Source organism: Ambystoma mexicanum, chromosome 1q, assembly GCF_040938575.1.
Source record: "Ambystoma mexicanum isolate Mex_15411 chromosome 1q, UKY_AmexF1_1, whole genome shotgun sequence".
NCBI classification, from domain to species: domain Eukaryota; kingdom Metazoa; phylum Chordata; class Amphibia; order Caudata; family Ambystomatidae; genus Ambystoma; species Ambystoma mexicanum.
The window spans coordinates 502,042,438-502,061,256 of NC_090922.1; the positions used below are offsets into that span (position 1 = coordinate 502,042,438).

The 18,819-nt window shown below is 45.4% G+C and overlaps 1 protein-coding gene across 1 annotated transcript in view; it reads right to left on the bottom strand.

Annotated features, from left to right (window-relative positions):
• Positions 1–18,819, bottom strand: part of LOC138521623 (transmembrane protease serine 5-like) — a 248,955-nt gene that overhangs the window by 61,655 nt on the left and 168,481 nt on the right. Inside the window, exons 8-10 of the mRNA XM_069634585.1 lie at positions 16,795–16,838; positions 16,101–16,266; positions 14,294–14,463 (exon numbers count right to left, since the gene is read on the bottom strand). Of these exons, the coding sequence (XP_069490686.1) occupies positions 14,294–14,463; positions 16,101–16,266; positions 16,795–16,838 (380 nt within the window). The remainder of the gene's footprint in view (positions 1–14,293; positions 14,464–16,100; positions 16,267–16,794; positions 16,839–18,819) is intronic.

The following is an 18,819-nucleotide window of genomic DNA, read 5'->3' on the forward strand; positions in this document are numbered from 1 at the left end:
GTGAATATTTTGAGTTGAGGAGCCTAAAAATATCCTCAAATTCATGCGAACGACCAAGCGTAGCAATGGACAGGTTGTGGGTCACAACCTAACTGTGCCAGAAAATGGTCACCGTAAATCATATGCATGAAGCTGCTGACACAACTGTATATGCCACAGTTTCTGTAAGGGATTTACAGCGACCAACCATAATAGAATGGTAGGTCACTGTAAATCCCTTGCAGAAAATATACCAACACATGCACACACACTCACGTGCAGAAACACTCTGCTACAAATATACACACACATACATACATGCACAGCTAGAGACTCACTCAATTAGTCCTTCATGCACACAAAGCAGTACATCTAGACACACGCGCAAGCATACACACACCTACACTTGCCATAGGTCTTCTCTTCCAGGGAGCGGAGGGGCAGGGCCACAGGCCCAGCCAGGCAGTACACTAGACAAATGTAGGCACGTGGTACCAGCACGCCGAGGAAGGACGTGATTCCCTGGATAGCGCCTGTGCTGCGCGTTCAGCAATGCACACATGGTTGCCACAGCAACCCTGTGAGTGGTGCGCTGCATCACACACATCGGCTCACAACTCACATAGGTTTGTTTTCTTTTAAATATCTGGGCTGGTGCTCAGTCAGTGCCAGTCTTGATTGAGCTCCGCCCTGTAGGTGGCATGGGCGCAAACCTGGCGGATCCAGGAGGAGGGACCCACCTCCCTCGTCCTCTCCGCTGGCTCTGCCCCTGCTCAAGCCAATATCAGTGTAACATTTCATGGGTAACCTTCAGAAATCTCACATAACCAAATAATCAATAGCGCAGGCTCGTTGTCAGTTGTTGAGAATTTGTCACAATTCCCTTAAAGGTATGAGTGAAAGATGCCCTTCTAAACTCATGTTAAGAAGAGTTGTAAGAACATGCCTCCCATGTCATTCTGACACCTCTGATGAAACGCGAGGTCTGGGGGAAAACGATGCAATATGCAAACCAACATGTACACATCTGTAGTTAAGTGTTGAAGAGATACATTTCCATAGTTTGATAGTGGTGAGGTGGCATTAGTAAAATAGTCTATGATGCACAGGGCCATATCTGCGTTGGATTCTTCGCAGTTAACAATCCCAAATGTGAAGGGTTGCTGTAGTGAAGACAGGACCCAGGCAAGGTCTGTAACAAGGTTTATTGCTTTACGTGATAAGTGCCCCCACACGGGCTCCTTCTTCCATTCCACCGCTCTCACTCAAGCACCACTCCTGGAACCTACCTACGCACTTGAATATATGCATGTACACCACACATCTCCCTTCCTTTTTATGAGTTAATCCCATTACACCCATGTAAGGGGTTCTGACCTTCGCCACTCTTCCCAAATATCGCACCTGCCCAGCATTTACCTGTACAGCTCCGGCATACACTCTTTCCACTTGATCACTGCACAATAAATCTCCTTTACTCCTCTCCACTCCTTTCTATATTCTCACTCAATATCCCCTCTTCAATACCAATTTCTTCACACCTCTCTTTGCATCCGATTCCGCATTCCCCTTCTCTTTACGCAGAACACACCTTCTTCTCACCTCTTCTAGATCCACTTCCGCAGCTTTTGCCTGCCCTTACGAGGCCAGACACATGGATGAATTTCCTTTCCTTCCTCTCATCAGCACAAAATGGACTTCACCTGTTGCAGCATGAGCCAACATCCTCATCCCCTTTTCCTCTCCTCCACAGCTTCCTTCCTCCCCTGCCCACACACTCCAGCCATCCTTACGGCATCCGTCATAATGCGATTCACTCTCAGGATGATATAAATACGTCATCTTATTTTTAATCCCACAAGACCTAAAGTACGCCTCCATCACCCTGCCACAAAATTGTGTCCCATTGTCCACCAAAATAGTTGCTGGGTATCCTTGCCTTCGAGCGCATCCTCAAGGAATTTCACAGTTACCTCCGCTCCAGTCTCTCTAACAAACTTTGTCTCTGCTAATCCATTGTGCTTTGCACACGTGGGTTTGAATCCCATCCTCGTCACCAGTGCAATGAAGACATGACCCAGGCAAGGTCTTTAACAAGGTTTATTGCTTCACCGTCCAATGTACGTAAGTATCGTGATACTTATCATGATGAGAAACGGGAGGGGTGTACAGAGCAGCTACACTCTCTGCAACAGAGCCCTCTCCTTCCCTAGGAGGTCCAACTGAATAGAATTGAAAAATGGGAAGTTCGAACTGTTTTTATACTGCAAGTTGCTGAAATTGCATTCCCAGCAACTTTTTCTCATACAGAGGGCAATTTTATAAACAAGCCAGTGGAATGGCCATGGGTGCTATGTTGGCTTTCAGCCTGGACAACTTGTTCATGAATCACATTGAACAAGAAAATATATATACCAGACAACTGCATCACTCCAGGCATGGGAACACTCCGACCTCAGAGTCTGCAACTATAATGGGGGGTTGGGGCCCCCGGCCTGTGGTGCCTTAACGCTTTGCATCTTCCCACTGCATTCCTCTTCCCCGTCCGTTTCAATGCCCAGAAGTCTAGATATCTTGTTTCTTTATCCTGTTGTGGTCTATGACCTATGTCTTGTTTTATTCCTGCTGCATTTTCCTTCTTTCATTTTTCACTCATGTTTTTCTTCCCTCCTTCCTCTTAGGTGTTCCTCATGGTTTTGCCCACCATTGATCTGGCCGTCCTTTTCTGTGTGTATTTTTTGTTCTCCCTGGACTCCAAATTCTCAGTGCCTCCGCCCTTCAATCATATTCTTGTCTTTTTAAATGTTTGTGTTTTTTTCCCCGAGTGCAGAGTCATTTCACGTAGATCACCTTAAACCATGCTATCATTCAAGGGGAAAAGGTGGCTGAAGGGGTCGATGGCCCATATCTGCAGGTCCAGCCTAAGACAGAAAGGTCACCACTCTGCCCTGCGCATGGCAGGTTGCGGCACCATGAACCGTCAGCACCTTATATGCCACAGATGCAGTAGGTGTTGAGGACATTTCAGGCCTTGAACAACTGAAGTTCAGACTCTAGAAGATAAAGGCCTCCCACAAAGCTCTGGGATTAGAAGCCCCATTGCCTGGAATGACTGGGCAATAGTTTGATGGAGACCCAAGAATGTTCAAAGAATTTCAGATACCTGTTACCTTCTATTCACGTTTTTCAACTGTACCAGTTCACAATATCCCTCTTTACAGTAGGGATTTAAGTAGTTAAATGACTGGTAATGCCTAGAATTTGCCAGCTCCTCTAGTGACAACAGATCCTGCTCTTGATCATTATGATGCCCCTTTTCAAAGACCATGTTTCAGCAATCGAGTGCGCTGTTATCAACAGAGGAATAGTCAGAGATACACTAAGGGTCATTGGATATGTTCTCATATATTCCCAAATTCCAACAAATTGTTCACAAAACAGGGTTGCCAAAACACACTCAGGTAATGCTTTTTCGACGCTGCCTTTGTGAAGACATTAAATACTGGTGTACGTGCCCTACCACTATGTCGATTAGGATAGATCCAGTACTCCAGCTAGACTATAGGCTACAGGAAAGCTGAGCTGAGAAGAAGAATGACAGGAAGGGGGGTTGACCTGCCTATATCGATTTAGGGGCCTCAGGTTTATATATGGATTTAGACTGGGCCGAGTGCAATAACATTCCCATTATAGAAACAAAGCACCTGAAACTGTCTGTGTTGCAGATGGTAAGGCAATTGCCTCTGCCCCAGTGCAGGGATCCCCTGCATTCTTTCTCATGACTATGGCAGAACATCAGGCAATGTTTTCATTCGATCTTATTTCAGCTCCTCAGTCCCCTATAATCCTAGGGTTACCCTGGTTGTAACGATACAATCCTTTTATCAACTTATTGGCACATGCGCTTTTTTCTTCCATGTTCTGTTCCACCTAATGTTCTTCCAGAGTGTATTGGTAGGTCTATTCATTGAAACAGCCATCAATGATTTCAGTAATACAACCGGAACTCAAAGGCATACCTACCCATTATCACAACTTCTTAGATGTCTTTTGAACATGCCCTACCTCCACATAGGGCCCATGACTGTCATATAGATCTCTGACCTGATGATTTGTTTCCTATTGGGCACATTTACACTCTGTCTGAAGTGCAGAAGAAAGGCCTCCCAGAGTACCTCGTGGTGCATCTAGCGAACGGCCTGATTGTCCCTTCTCAGTCTCCTGCAGGACCCTTACTATTCACACCAAGAACAATGGCAGGGCTCAGGCAATGTAACAACCACGGAGGGCTTCATCAATTGACCATTTCAGGCCGGCACCGAATACTCATAATTGCGGACATATTTGAAAGTGAAAACATGGGCCATAGTAAATGAAAGGATGCAAAAGAAAACAGACAAGAGACCTCATCTGTTCGGAACGAGGGCGCAACTAAAGGGAGGGGCAAAGAAAAGCACACTCTAATGTCTCACAGTTCCTGGAGTCCAGGAGAAATAGGTAAGCGCAATATGGTTCCAGGAGGCTCTAGCGAGTAAGTCAATGACAGTTTCATGTGACAATTCCAGAGGAGTCCAAAGCTATCCAGATTCAAGAGCGTGAGTCAGTACACAGGAATAAAAATCACAGTCTGTAGGGGAAATCCAAGCAGTGCAGTAAGCAGTCCAGTAAATGCAGCCAGGGGCCAAAATTACCAAAATACAGGAACTAACACCAAAGCCAAATCAGAACACCATGAAGCAATCCAAGATATGAGCGGTCTGAGGTTAGTAAATGCAAATCCAATAAGATCAGAAAAACGCCAGGCAACTGTAAAAAAACAGCAGAGAAGCTTGGGCGTGTTACTCTCTGTGTCTTTTCAGGATCTACGGTCCGCCATTGCAGTTGACGCAATGTCCCCTGTGCATCACGTGATTGGCCAGTGTGCATTGTGTTGGTCTGGGTACTGCTGAGAAATGTGGTCCGGATTAACGGCGCACGTAACAGAGCTGCCAAGACAGGTGCCACAACTGTGGGCCGAGACCTTGGGTCCTTACATAACCCCTCATCAAAGCTTGAGTACAAATAGCATAGTGTGTGGACATTTCTTCCTGGGGGGCTTGGGGACTACACTGTAATTACGAACCAGCCTGCATCACTTCCTGAGAGCTTACGCCTTGATTGCTCGTCCATTGCTACCCTACAGAGACCCTTGGCTGGGGTGCTGTCATGATGCCTACCCCCGGGGACCCAGACCAGGTCCAGCAACCCTGGAAGCAGGCATCAAGTTATTTTGAGCAAGCCCAAAAACCCCTGCTAGGGGCTGTTTGGGTGCGGCCCTGGCGCCTATGGCGCCAGGCTCATATGGAGAGTCAGTCCTGGCGCCATTTGTGCCAGGCTCATAGAGTAGAACTTACCTGATGCAGACCATGCTGCAAGAGCTCCAAGCCAAATGAGGCTTGGAAGGGACTACTTTACCTAAGGGACTATTTTTTTACTCAGGTGGGGCTGGGGAGGAATACTTACCTGGGACTACTTTGGAGGCTATTTAAACCACGAAGAGCAGCACACGCTTCGTGTTATTCTGCATCCAGCAGCGTAACGCTCACCGTGCCTGCAAGTCTGCATCCAGTCTTCTGCCACGCACGCCTCGAGTTTGGAGCTCCTAGAAAAAAGGAGAAAGAAGGAGAAAAGGTTACAACAAGAGCAATACCTTTGACCCTAACCTGAATTCCCGATCCATCGAGCCTTTGAGCTGGAAGAAAGAAGTTATTTTATGCGCGTCGCCTCGCCTGCTGCAGCCCCGTGCTGAACTCACCGGCCTTCGCAGTATCTTCACATTCCACCGCATCCTCCTGCATGTTCCCGCCGCATTCCGGCACCTAAGGAGAAGACAAGAACAGCAAGGTGAGCCAAGGGAGTACACAGAGGAATATTAGTTACCCCCCCCATAGACTTACCTGATTTTACCACCGGGGGTACTATTCCTCTTCACGGGTCGGCACAGCTTCCACTGCATCTTCGCCAAACCCCAGCCCCTAAGGGGAAACAAAAGGACAGCAAGGTGAAACAAAGGTACTATCAAGGGGAACCCTCCTCACCACAATAGACTTACCTGATTTTACCGCCAGAGGTATTATTCCCCGAGACTTCATACTTTCTCTCAGCGCCTGAATAAGGGAGAAAGCAACAGGTTACATATTGACATTATTTTATCGAACTGTGTAGGAAAATACAAATCCTTACCAGAATATTACCGGTTGCCACGAGGAACTCTTCACTAGGGTCAAGCTGCAACCTGCAAGGAATCGGACAAGAGTGAAAGTCAGGCATTTGAACTCTTACGAACTACATACTTTTCGGAGTCAATATTGTTCTGGAACTCACCAATTCCTTCGAGCCAGTAAAGCAACTGGTTATCAACGCACCCCTGCGCTCAATGCAGGATGGAGAGCTCATCTTTTCAAAACATCAGGTGAGACAATAAGAGGGGACATCAAAGGTGATCTGTGGGGAGAACAGCGGGGGCGGGGGGATTTACACTCAACTCCACGGGTGGTTAATTCCCTTTCTCCATTTGCAGAAGAATATTCCTACGGGTCAAGCAAACAAAGCTAGGTGGGCCAGTCCAGTCCGTCATCTCGGCCCTACGCATCACATAGGTGGAGACCGCAGCTGTCCAGTTCAGATCGACGCCTCTGTGGGAGCCAGGTGAGCGTAACAGGTGCTCTGTGCTTCTACTCTGCCATATGGAGGGCAGGAGTACAGATATCTCCCTCCAGTCTTTAAACTTGGCACCCAGTCTATGATGTTTCCAGATCATAAAGGTGTCTTTGATAGCCAAGAGTTCCTTTTGAGTGACTGTAATTCATCTCATTTGGGTTAAGCTTCCGTGAAGGGAAAGCGACTGCATGGTATTTTCCAGAAGTGGGGCATATCTGAGATAGGATTGTTCCTAAAGCATAGGAGGAGGCATCTGCCTCTACCATGAAAGGCAAATCGGGGTTGGGTTGCTGCCACACTGATGGGGCAGCGAGTGCTCACTTTAGCATGTCAAACGCTTCTTGCACTTTCTCATTATAATGAAATGTAACAACAAAGCTGGTTAAAGACATCAATGGTGCTGCCAAAGAGGTAAATCCTAGAATAACAGTCTATACAAATTATAAAACCCCAGGAATGCCTGAAAAGCCTTTACTGTAGTGGGAACCAGCCAATCCAGGACAGCTTGAACTTTCAAAGCACTCATGTGTACACCATCCGCCGATAGCTTAAACCCCAAACAGTCCACATTAACGTGAAAAAGGCACTCCTCGGCTTTGGCATAGAGACAATGTACCCTCAATCTATTTAGTACTTCCTGAATGTGCTGTACATGTATCTGGTAGAATGGGGAATAGATCAAAATGTTGTTCAAGTAGACTATAACGTAAGGGTTGATAATGCTGTGGAAGATATTATCCATAAATCTTTGGAATGTAGCAAGTGCATTACATAGCCCAAAGGGCATGATCAAATACTTGAATAGACCGTAACAGGTGCAAGGGGGTCTTCCAATCACCTCCCTGGCATATACGCATCAGGTTGTATGCTCCCTGAAGGTTTAAAGTGGTGAACCACACTGCTTTCTGCAATTGGTCGAGCAGAACAGAAATCAGAGGAATTGAATACCTATTTTTATTGGTGACCTGATTCACCTTTCTATAGTCTGTACTGGTTCTAAGGTCTACCTTTTTCTTAGGCACAAAAAACAAGGGTCTAGCCTCAGGGGAAAGTGAATGTCTAATAAAGCGGTTCTTTAGAGCAGCATCCAGATATCCTCGAAGAACAGTGTCCTCCTTCTGTGTAAGAGGACATACTGTGCTCTGTGAAATCACACCCCAAGGCACAAAATCAATAGGGTAGTCATAAGGATGATGTGGTGTTCTGCCTGTTTCTTATCGAAAAACATCCTTCAACCCCTGCTATTCAACAGGTATGATCAATGCACCCTGGGCCATGGCTCCTACTATATGCAAGAAGATAACAGAGCCTGACAAGCTATCGGGGGTGACATGAGGTCATCAGTAAGGAAGCCTATTTACCGGTAGAAAGAAGGACTGAACTCCACAGTCCTTGAAACCCAATCAATCTGCGGGTTATGCTTTTGTAACCAAGGAATGCCAGTATAGTCCCAATCTGTGGACCAGCAATAAGATCAAACCCTATGTGTTCTTGATGGCCTGGATGGAGTACCATGAGCAGATCAGTGATGAGCTGGCCCAGCCGAAAGTGCCGCCCTGTTAACGGCTCTCATGGGTTTATCCACTACAGGTATGTACAACCTTTTGGCAAGAACTATGTCCATACAGTTGCCAGTGGCACATGAATCCACTAGGATGGACACTTCATGCTTTATGGATCCAAAGACAAAGACAATTGGATGCTGGTATGAAGGCAGTACCTACAGGGGTTTTACCCAGTATTAGGCTCGTCCACATTCCCCATCTAAAGATGAGTCTTGGCAAAACCTAATGTCTGCTTTGCTCTCGAGGGAGACTGCCTGATAATATGCCCCATGCAACCACAATACATACAAGCGTCAGCAGTACACCTTCATTGTGTTTTGGCACGGGAGAGAGGCCCTCTTAGACCTCTGATCTGCATGGGTTCTGCAGCACTGTCTGAGCTATAAGAGGGATCATTGTCAGGCCCAACTAAAGGAGACATAACCACCACCCAAACTTAGTTTGGTTTAGTTTAGTTTATTATTTGTATAGCGTGGTCTAACCCTGAGGTATCTGTGCGCTGAGAGCATTGAATTACAGTTAAAGTGTACAGCAAATGCAGAGCAGAGAGCACAAAGATAGTGATGACCAGGTTACAAAGTGGCCGTCAATACATTATGGTTTAGTGGTAAAATAGGAGAAGTCGACCTAGTTACAGGTGGTCGAATTATCAAAAGCAAGCATACAGACCAGATTACATAGTAGTCTGTATGTCTGCAGAACCGCATACGTTAGGGTAAGCGATAGAGACTTTAGGCTAGCGCTAGGTAGCCTAAAGATAGACTTCCCCCTTCTGTTCTGCTTGGCGTGACTCAATCTGTAACACAAAGTCGACTAGTTCGGGGTACAATGGCCAAGCCAGGACTACAACCGGGGAATCCATAATCGCACCTTTAAGGCCCAATAAAACACTGCAGCTTTCCTTTTGCTCGGGCCAAGCGGTTGAACAAACCAGGCAATGTGTTCCAAAACGCAAGACCTACCCTGGGTTAAGTCCCAGAGTTCTAAGTCCTGGGCATATGCCGTGAAGCTTGCATCAAACACTTTGCTAATATCTTCCAAGAGAGTATCAAAACTATGAAATAACAGGCTGTTTGTTTCCAACAAGGGGTTTGGCCAAGTAGATGCAATGTCCCATAAATGGGACAGAATGAAAGTAGCTTTAGTCATAGCATCTGGGAAAGCTGTGGGTCTAGATAGAAAGTGTAGCTTGCACTGGTTAATGAATGTTCTAAATTAATGTGGGTCCCACATAAATCAAGTGGAAAGGGCATGGGCACGAGCACAGGGACTGATGGACCTCCAACCACAGCAGGAGTTACTGCAAGGCCACAATTCCCAAATTCTGCATCTACAGGAAGTGCATGTTGTGCTCCCTGTATAGCATCTAACCTCTAGCTAAGCGCTGTATTGGCTGCGCTCATGTTACTGAGAGGGCGGTAATAGCTTGCATTAATGTGGCTACTGGCGCTGAGGCAGCCTTCATTTCAGGCGAGGTGGGGGTATAAAGGCTTCTCAATCTGTCACTATTTCAAACTGAATTCCAGGTGGACTGAATACTTTTCTCCAATGTCCCCCTAGACAGTGAGGATAAAATACTACACTCTCTAGGTGATTGGACAAAAGGGCAGTGGACTGCTGTCCAGAAAACACCAGGCTGTAAAGAAAAACAAGAACAAAACAGTACAGAGAACACCAAGCTTTCCTGTCCGTACCCCACCAGCCCACCCTGATTACCTGAGAATCTGGAAGGCTCAGAAGGAAAGGTCAGGGAAAACAGACCTGTGGCAACTAAAGAGCGCAAAAGAAAACACACAAGGGTACTCATCCGCATGGCAAAAGGGTGCATCTAAAGGGAGGGGGCAAAGAAAAGCACAGTCCAATGCCTCAGAGTTCCAGGAGTCCAGGAGAAATAGGTGAGCGCAATATGGTTCCAGGGGATAGGTCAAGGACAATTCCAGGTAACCGTTCCAGAGGAGTTCCAAAGCAATCCAGATTCAAGAGCCAGGGTCAGTACACAGGAGTCAAAATCACAATCCAGAAGGTAAATCCAAGCAGCCCAATAAACACTGCAAGGTGTCAAAATTACCAAAAGACAGGAACAAACACGAAAGCCAAATCAGAACACCAAGAAGCAAAGGCCGGGAGAATAGCTCAGAGGCAACGCATTTGATCGAATCCCGGTCCCACGCTTAGAGACTGGTCTACGGTATTGAGCACGTTATAAAAGAACAATTCTAATTACAATCCAAGATATGAACAGTCTGGGGTCAGTAATGGCAAGTAACTTTAAGGAAACCGGTGAGAAGCTCGGACGCATTACTCATCATGTCTTTTCAGGAGCTCCGGCCCTCCCATTGTGATTGACGCAATGTCCCCTGTGTGCCACGTGACTGTCCAGCCTGCAATGTGTCGGTCTGTGTACTGCCAGGAAATGTGGTCCAGAATGATGGCGTAAGTCGCAGAGGCGCTACCACTGTCGGCTGGAACCTCGGGTCCTTACACAAAGACGCTTGAGAGGTATCTACAGTTCTTAAAAGAGCATTCACCTCTGCCCCTGTGATCGGCCATTCAGATATGGCTAAGTCGTATGAAAACAATTCCTCTGACTCAGCCTTCGGGGCAGTGATGCTTGAAAAACAATAGAAAGGGTTGGATCATCATATTCTCTTTTGCTCCTGTCATATTGGCCACTGTGAACGAAATTATTCAGTGCTGTAACGTGAACATTTGGCAATGAAAGAGGTTTGTAAAGAGTGGAGACATCTTCTAGACTCCCTGATATGGAAGTCAGAACCAGCCATTGAAACTTAAAGGTCTTCAGAAAGGTGAATGTCATTCATAACAGTAGACAAGCGCAGTGAGCATTTATTTGCCTTGTATGGATTCTTTGTATCGTAAAAACCCAGAATTCTGAACAGAATTGCTGACGCTCTTGTGCATCAGCACTCGCCGTTCCCAACTCATTTCCCACATTCTACACCCTCACAACTTCATTGCAGTGACATAGTGATTGGATCTAGTACAGAACTCTTGCAGGAATATGAGGGGTACTGTTTTATATCGGAAATTACCCAGTGCTTCCTTCTTCCTGTACCCAGTACCTGCCACTTAGGTTTTATGGTTTGACATTGAGGTGTGACAGAAACTTTTTTTTTTTAAAACAGCGTCCCAATAATTCTAGTAGCCTCTCTCTCTCTCTACCGATGGTAACGTTAATGTAGCAGGGTGTCCTTTATATGCCCGAACGTAAACACCTCAGATCCATCCTTGGGGTCTTTTAAGCCCCCTTGGAACGCCCTTCAGCCTCTGGGTTAACAAATATCCACAAACGTTATAACATATCTCCCTCTTTTCTTGGGGTAAAATACCATTATGGTCAAACTCGACTTGTACACTAAAAAGGACAACTTATCACCTTTGAAGAGCCTGCCTTCAGCTCCAGAATTGGCACGAGTATTCCTTTCAGATATGGTCCGCTTACACAAACCACCTAACAAGATGCTTTCAGAGAGAGGTCCCAGTATGTGGCCCGTTTGGGGCCTTCTTGTGTACACCTATGGGTGGCGCATGCCCTGACTTTGCTGTATCATTCACGAGCAAATGGTCAGATGGAACGTCAGAATTAAACTCTGCTCCAGTACCTTTGGTACATTTCTAATGCTGCACATTCAGACTCGGCATCTCTGTTACCCAAGGCCACATTTTTTCATACAATAATTCAGTGCACTTAGCTACAGGGACTGCCCCATTTTTGTTTGTACGTCTACATCACCGAACATTCCCACTGACTGTACCTCAGAGTGTAATTCCTGACACTGCCACTTTGTTGAAAACCCGCCAGCAATTGGTCTCCCAATGATTGTAAGAAGCACAGATACGAATGGCATGGTCAACCAACCCATGAAGCACTGCTGCCCTGGCATATGCTACCAGATAGCAGGTGTGGATGTCGACGAAATACCTACATACCCGAGAACAGACTTCCAAAGGATCCCCTCGTTATGTGGACCCATATGTGATTCAGAAAGTACTGAACCCAATCAGAGTATGCCTATTTCTGCCTGCCTTATTACCGGTTCATTATTTATTCTATGACTTCAAAGTCAAGCCAGAGTTCCCAACATTTTGCTTTCAGTGGCCTTGCCTTCCACACACACCGGTGATCGAGATGGGGTTCCAGAATGCAGAACTGATGTCATCTGTGAGTCCTGGTTCATGAAGGGTTCTTTTCTTTTACTTCGTCTTTTAGTAGGGATATTCCATAGCGGATTGCTCTTGGAAACCTGCGACCCAGGTGTATGCATATTGCCTCCGCCTTGCCTTTCATCGCCGATTCCCCCGGAAACCTGGGGGACTGGGAGGAGGGTATAATGTTACAACCCCCCCCACTATACGCTGAATTCTCTATACGCATGCTGGCAGTGTGTCGCTGTCCTACACTAGACCGGGGCTCCCAGCAGGCCTTACCTTGTTTGCAGCATCTGAAGGAGTGGGCTTGAAGGTGTGGAGCAGGAGTAATGTTTTCAGCTTGCGCTGCGTTGGCACACTGTGGGTCCCGGATCAGCTGTTTTTTTTACCAACTTCTCACTGCTACTGCACACGCTACACCGCTTCAGACCCCTATCAAAATGGCTCCTCTTACAGCGATGCAGGCTATGTCACTTTCAGGTCCAGGAACACTGACCTCAGAGCTTGACAGGATAAAGCGGGCTGGAGGGCCCGGTCCAAGGGCACCGAAATGCTTTTGCATCTTTCCATCATGGTACCCTTCTCTAGTTGGTTTCAATGCCCAGAAGTCTAGACTCCCTTGTTTTTTTTTTTTAGGTCTGTAATATAGGAATTTGCTTCCTTACTTCTGATTTTCTGTCTTCCTTTTTTCCCTCATGTTATTTGTTGTCGCCTTTCTGTTTGTTTCCCTTTTTTTTGCTAGCCTGATTTCTGTGCATCCTTTCTTTGAGTCCTTCCTGTTGTTTTTGGGCTCCTAGTTTATGGTGCTCCCGTTCTTTGTACATCTTTGGGTTGTTTATGCCCGTTTGCTTTTTTCTCAAAGGAAACAGGAAAAGGAAAAGGTTGGTAGAAGGGACGGGTCACCCATATCTAGAGGTCCAGCCCAACGGGTAAGGTCGCGTCTTTGCTCTACGCTTGACAGTTGGAAGTTGCTGCCAATTTTGCAGCCGTTTTGGACATTTTTCAAACCAATTTCAGACATAGTAAAGTGTAGTCCGTTTCCAAGAAGCCTGCAGAATTGTAGTGTTTTTGACCTCAAAAGATTATGTTCTGGGTTTCATATAGCATAAACCGAGCTGTGAAGCAACACAGCGCTGTACAACAAGGACATATATTAGTAGGGTACACTGATTTGGATACAATTAGAAGGAGTAACGACTAACGCCATTGGATGACCAGAATTTTCAAATAAAAAATAAAAACAATTTTGCAAAGTCAATACAACAGAAATAGACGAAAGACATCTGGTTAAGCCATGAAATATGTGGAATGGACAAGAATGTCCAACTCCATAGTGTTATACGTATAATAAGTACACCATAGTTCTCACCATTGTACTGAGATTTGGGGAATATTTAGCTTCTTTCAGTATCTGAATAATTACCATTATTTCAAGAGGAGTTCGAATGGTTTAAACATGTTTCAGTAGATTGTGTGTCTTTTCTACAGACTGCTCAACTGCACTAATGATGATAATGTCTGATGGCGACGTCACGTGTCATTCGCTGTACTTTGCTCATCTCTATTAATTCCACTCCTGAATCAATTCTTCATTTTATTCACATTCTCGTTCTTCCACTCTTCATCATACAGCTTTTTTTAATCCCTTAATTTCAAAACACTACCTTTTATCTCTTCGATTTATGTTTTTGGAGCTATCTGATCATCTGGTAGCACTATGCTTTGCTGACGTTTACACTTTTACACCAGACTTTGCTTACAGCTACAACCTGATCTGCACTCATCTTTTCCCAGAGAGGTTTCCTTTTAATGCTCTTCAAGACATTTCTCTCCTTAAAACTGTAACATGTGACTGTTTTGGAGAAGCGAGGCTCCCTTACCTGAGAACTGTAGTGGTAGCGATGTCTTCAGCAGGGCAACATCGTAGTCAGTAGTTAGTGGAGAGAACTGGGCATTGTAGTAGATCTTCTGCACTGTGTAGGACCCAGAACTGCTAATAGCGATGGAGCCAGCATGAACTCTCCACTTATTGACAGTAAACAGGCTGGATCTAGAAGAGAGGGCAGAGGGAGGTGTTCTTCAGAGACTCACAATGAAGCAGTTGTTATGGAAACCAAGAGAAACAAGGATCTGCAGAGAAATCGGAAGCAGAATAGACAAGGACAGGATGCTGTAGTATGGCGAATAGCATGGGCAACATTTCAGTAGATGAAAAAGAAAAGGGCCAGATTAGAGCAGCAATGTTTTGAGCTAATGTCAAAGTGCTAACATGGGGGTGCAAGTACCGAGTTACTGATACTAAGCCAAGGAGGAGTTGGGTCAGTGAGGAATGTGGGCTTTGGTGGATTTAAGTGAACATTGCCTCCTTATGCTAGGGGTGCTATTTAGTCACAACCTTAGGGTGTTCTTCAGACTAAGAGATTAGAGTGGGCTACCACTACATAAAGCATACAACAGATTGTATGGAGACATCAGGCGATGCAACCAGCTAGGACAGACCTATCACATGTCCTGTTTTGCCTTGCCTAGATTTAAAAAACGAGGAGTTAAAAAAAGGACGACAGCCCTGAAGTCATGCACAGTTGACCATACTGTGCATTTGGTATGTTTACTAGGAATGACTAGACAACAAACGGCTGGCCTGGGTAGCAGGATGCTCAGGGAATGAAGACTAGACAAAAGCATGGCCTTCAGCATTATGGAAAAGGCAGCACTGAGAAGACCGGGTTCAGATGTTCATGCTAGACCTGGCATGACGCACAAGGAAAAAAAAGCATGGCATTGGCATGATCATGAGCTTTGTAAGTGACAGTGGGTACATAAAACAATGCTGAAGATCAGCTGCCCTCAGGAATTAAAACTTTTGGCCTATGCTAGACATAACCATAGTTTTGGGCCTTATGATGAAGTAATTTCTGGAGGAGACTGTGCATGAAAGCAAAGACGGGCACAACCTTGATCTGAACCTCCATGGGAAACATAAGCCAGGGGGAAGGATACACAAGAGAAGGCCTGCAGTGATGCTACTCGGGGAGCCAGAGTAGCCACAGCGTTGTTATGCTAGCCCAAGGAGAAAGGGGCTGAAGTAATATGTTTTGGGAAATGCCCACCAAAATCTCAATTTCCTATGGGATGTGATGCTAGTGGATTACGGGTACAGAGGTACGATTTACCCCCCCCCCCCCACCTTCCTTTTCTTAACTACCTCCTCCCCAACCACTGAGCCGGGTAATATATGGGAAATTAAATATATGATACTATATGTATGTGTACAAGTAAGAGCACATATCCAACAAATGCATGTGCATCTGGCCATTTTGAGCCTATGGATAGCAGGAGGATGCTCATAGCAAATATGGATAGCCAAGGAGCAGTGGGGAGTGACTGTAAGCCCCTGTACAGGCGTAACCATTTAACTGCTAATATCCACATGCCCAGGGAACCAGAATGTCACAGGCTAGAAGAAATATGTTGACCCTGACACTTATATATCGCTTATGGGCATATATACTTATTTGTGTCTTAAGGGCAGATCTATACCAGAATTCGAGGATTCTCACAACACTTAAGGATGCAGTGAAAGTATATCTGACAAGAGAGAAACTCAGAGCGCGCATGGATTGTGTGGGGACCATGACTTGTGCATGAGTAGGATACTCAGAACACGTATCGAAGGAGACTACTCACAGCACAAAGCAATGGGCGGCGCTCAGGACCCACTGAGATGAGATGATGGAACCCCCACAGATGTGCTGCCCTTCCCATTGCAGGCTGACTTGCCAAGGCCAACTCCCCTCTGCCGACGGGGCCCCTCCGACAATGCGCTGTCCCACGGCCAGCCGATGACCACAATCTGAGGCAGGGAGAGAGCCACTTTGAGCTGCTGAGGAGACTCCACGGTAAGGTAAGACAGATGGCACAGCAGAGCACACGTCATGCCAGAGAGAGACTCACATAACCAACACACGCAATAACACTCTAGCTAGCAGAATAAGAGATTCACACAAAACATGCCGCACAATGCGCAAGTGTACACAACTGTGTTTTTTCCCGTGTGAAACCTTAAGAGAATTCCACCCAGATGGGAGCCTCTGAGAGGTCATCTTGTGTACACGGTAAGGTTTGAAGTCAGGCGGAACCTGCAAAGGATCTGGTAATAAGAAGCGACTTGGCAGAGTTTGGGCAAACAATGTGTCTGCCCTCACAATGTTTTGTTGGAGCTTACTATTGCCCCAAATCTGACCAACCCATGACCCCCAACCTCACTGCATTCACATGCATAGACAAGTCTGTGAGCAAGGCATTCCTTTTAAGAAACTCCACAGGCTGTGTCCCACACCACACTAGTCCACAAAAGCAGGTGAGACTGTTTGCGCATTACCTGTGCACTGCAAGGAGACGCCTTGCTGAGCTGGGCAGCTCTGACTTCATGCATCGTGAGGAAAGAACCAGAAAGTCGACACGGTTAGGGCTGCTCACCCTCTTAACCAATGTAGAGTAGGCTATATGATTCTGCCTCATCACACCACATTCCTCAACACTCTGCCATAACAAACTATACCATTCTGAAGATTCACAATGTGCTAGATACCTTTGGGCTATGTGCGCTATATAAATGTCAAAATAAATAAGTAAATAAATAAATAAATAAATAAATAAATAAACTACCCATAAAAAGAAAAGGGCTGAGTCCAACAATATTTTGTAGCCTCAAATCAAGTCAGTTGAAGCTGTAGTACTATCTGCAAAAGCCTTCCTCAACATCCCTTGGAGGCAGATCTCTATGAGGCATTGGACATCTATCTGGCAAAACCTGTTTCCATTAGACTTCAGGTAGCCGCGGTGTGGGGAACTCATCAATCCAATGCCTTATTAGTTGGTGTAGAAGAGGACAGATTGTTTCAACCGTTGCTGGCAATCAGCAACTGAACCCCTGTGGCACTGGTCGGAGCTTAAACAGGGATCAGCACCATTGCAGAGCATACAGAGCTCAGATCGGTCCTCTTGTGGGCCTAACCACATTTGGTCCACCCACACGCATCCTTGTATGAAAAGGCCATGGGTGCCCTCCTAGGAAAATGGAGCGCTCTAATGGCTCGACAGATGAATACGTACATAATCTTATTTCCTCTCTGGCCATCCCTGGTATTATCTACCACTGCAGTGTGGCTAGACACAATGGTGATTCTCACTGCAGAAGAATATCACAGGTGACTCTGATAATGATTTGCACAGTATGGCAGAGCTAAAGATAGGGGTTCTTGCCCAATGTAGGGTTTCTGCCCAAAACTTCCATCTGCAATGGAGTGATCTTGACTCAGGGATGTTTGAAAATATCCCACTTCCTTCTAAAACACTGCTGCAAAACCACAAGTTCACAAAACATACCGAAGACATTTAAACTACTATTTCTTAAAAGCTCCTAACTTTTATAACTTTAGAAAATGCAGGTTTGCCAATTACAAACAAGTCTATTTGTAATAGAGCACAAAGCTTTTATAACTTTCTGACACACACTTTTTAAAGTACGTAAATGAAAGAAGCCCAAATTGCTTTAAAAACCTTAACATTTTAAGAAACAATGCTAACATCTTAAAAGTTTACAAAATGTATAAAGACATTTCTTATACTTAGGATTGTTTTTGCATTAATTTCGACATTCAATGATAACCTTTTAGAAAAAGTTAAAAAAAAACGATTAACTTTTTCGGAGACAATGTCGGCCTTTTAATTTTAAACATGTACAATTTGCTTTCATACAACTGGATGTTAACGTATACATAACTTAAATAACCTAAATGTCAGACATTGCATGAAGCATTTTAAGAGTGTAAATGACGCACTTTATAAATGTTGTTTAGAATTCCAAGCAACCTTCTTGTGACAGGTTTTTCACCACGAAACTCAAATGTTAATTGGCAAATAAAGTGTTCCAGCGTGAAACCGAAAAAAGTGACCTATGCAGTCGTCCTTGTAGGTGTGGGATGGAAAAGGGAAAAGCTTTGCGTGCCATTTCCTTTTACTGCTTCTAATCTGCTTTAGATGACAACTGCTATAAAATATTATGGCTTTGAATCTTCCCAAGTGCATATGCCATAAACAGGGGGATGGGCCCTTTACAGACTTGTCAGGGCCAAGGCTCGACTGTGGGGATTTTCCAACACAAATCTAATGTGGAGTTTTGCAGTCATATTTCACAGTCTGTTGACAGTTGTCAAAAGGGATGACTCGTCCCCATGGAGGTTATTTTATTGTTTATTTTATTTGATTGTTTAAAGAACGGCCCTAGCTCCAGAGCAGCGCAGTGCTGTACAGGGTGTGAGTGGCCAGCCGTTGGGCTGTCATCTTTTAACAGTAGTACATTACTGTGAATTGAGCTCTGTGCGTCAATTTGGATTAATCATTG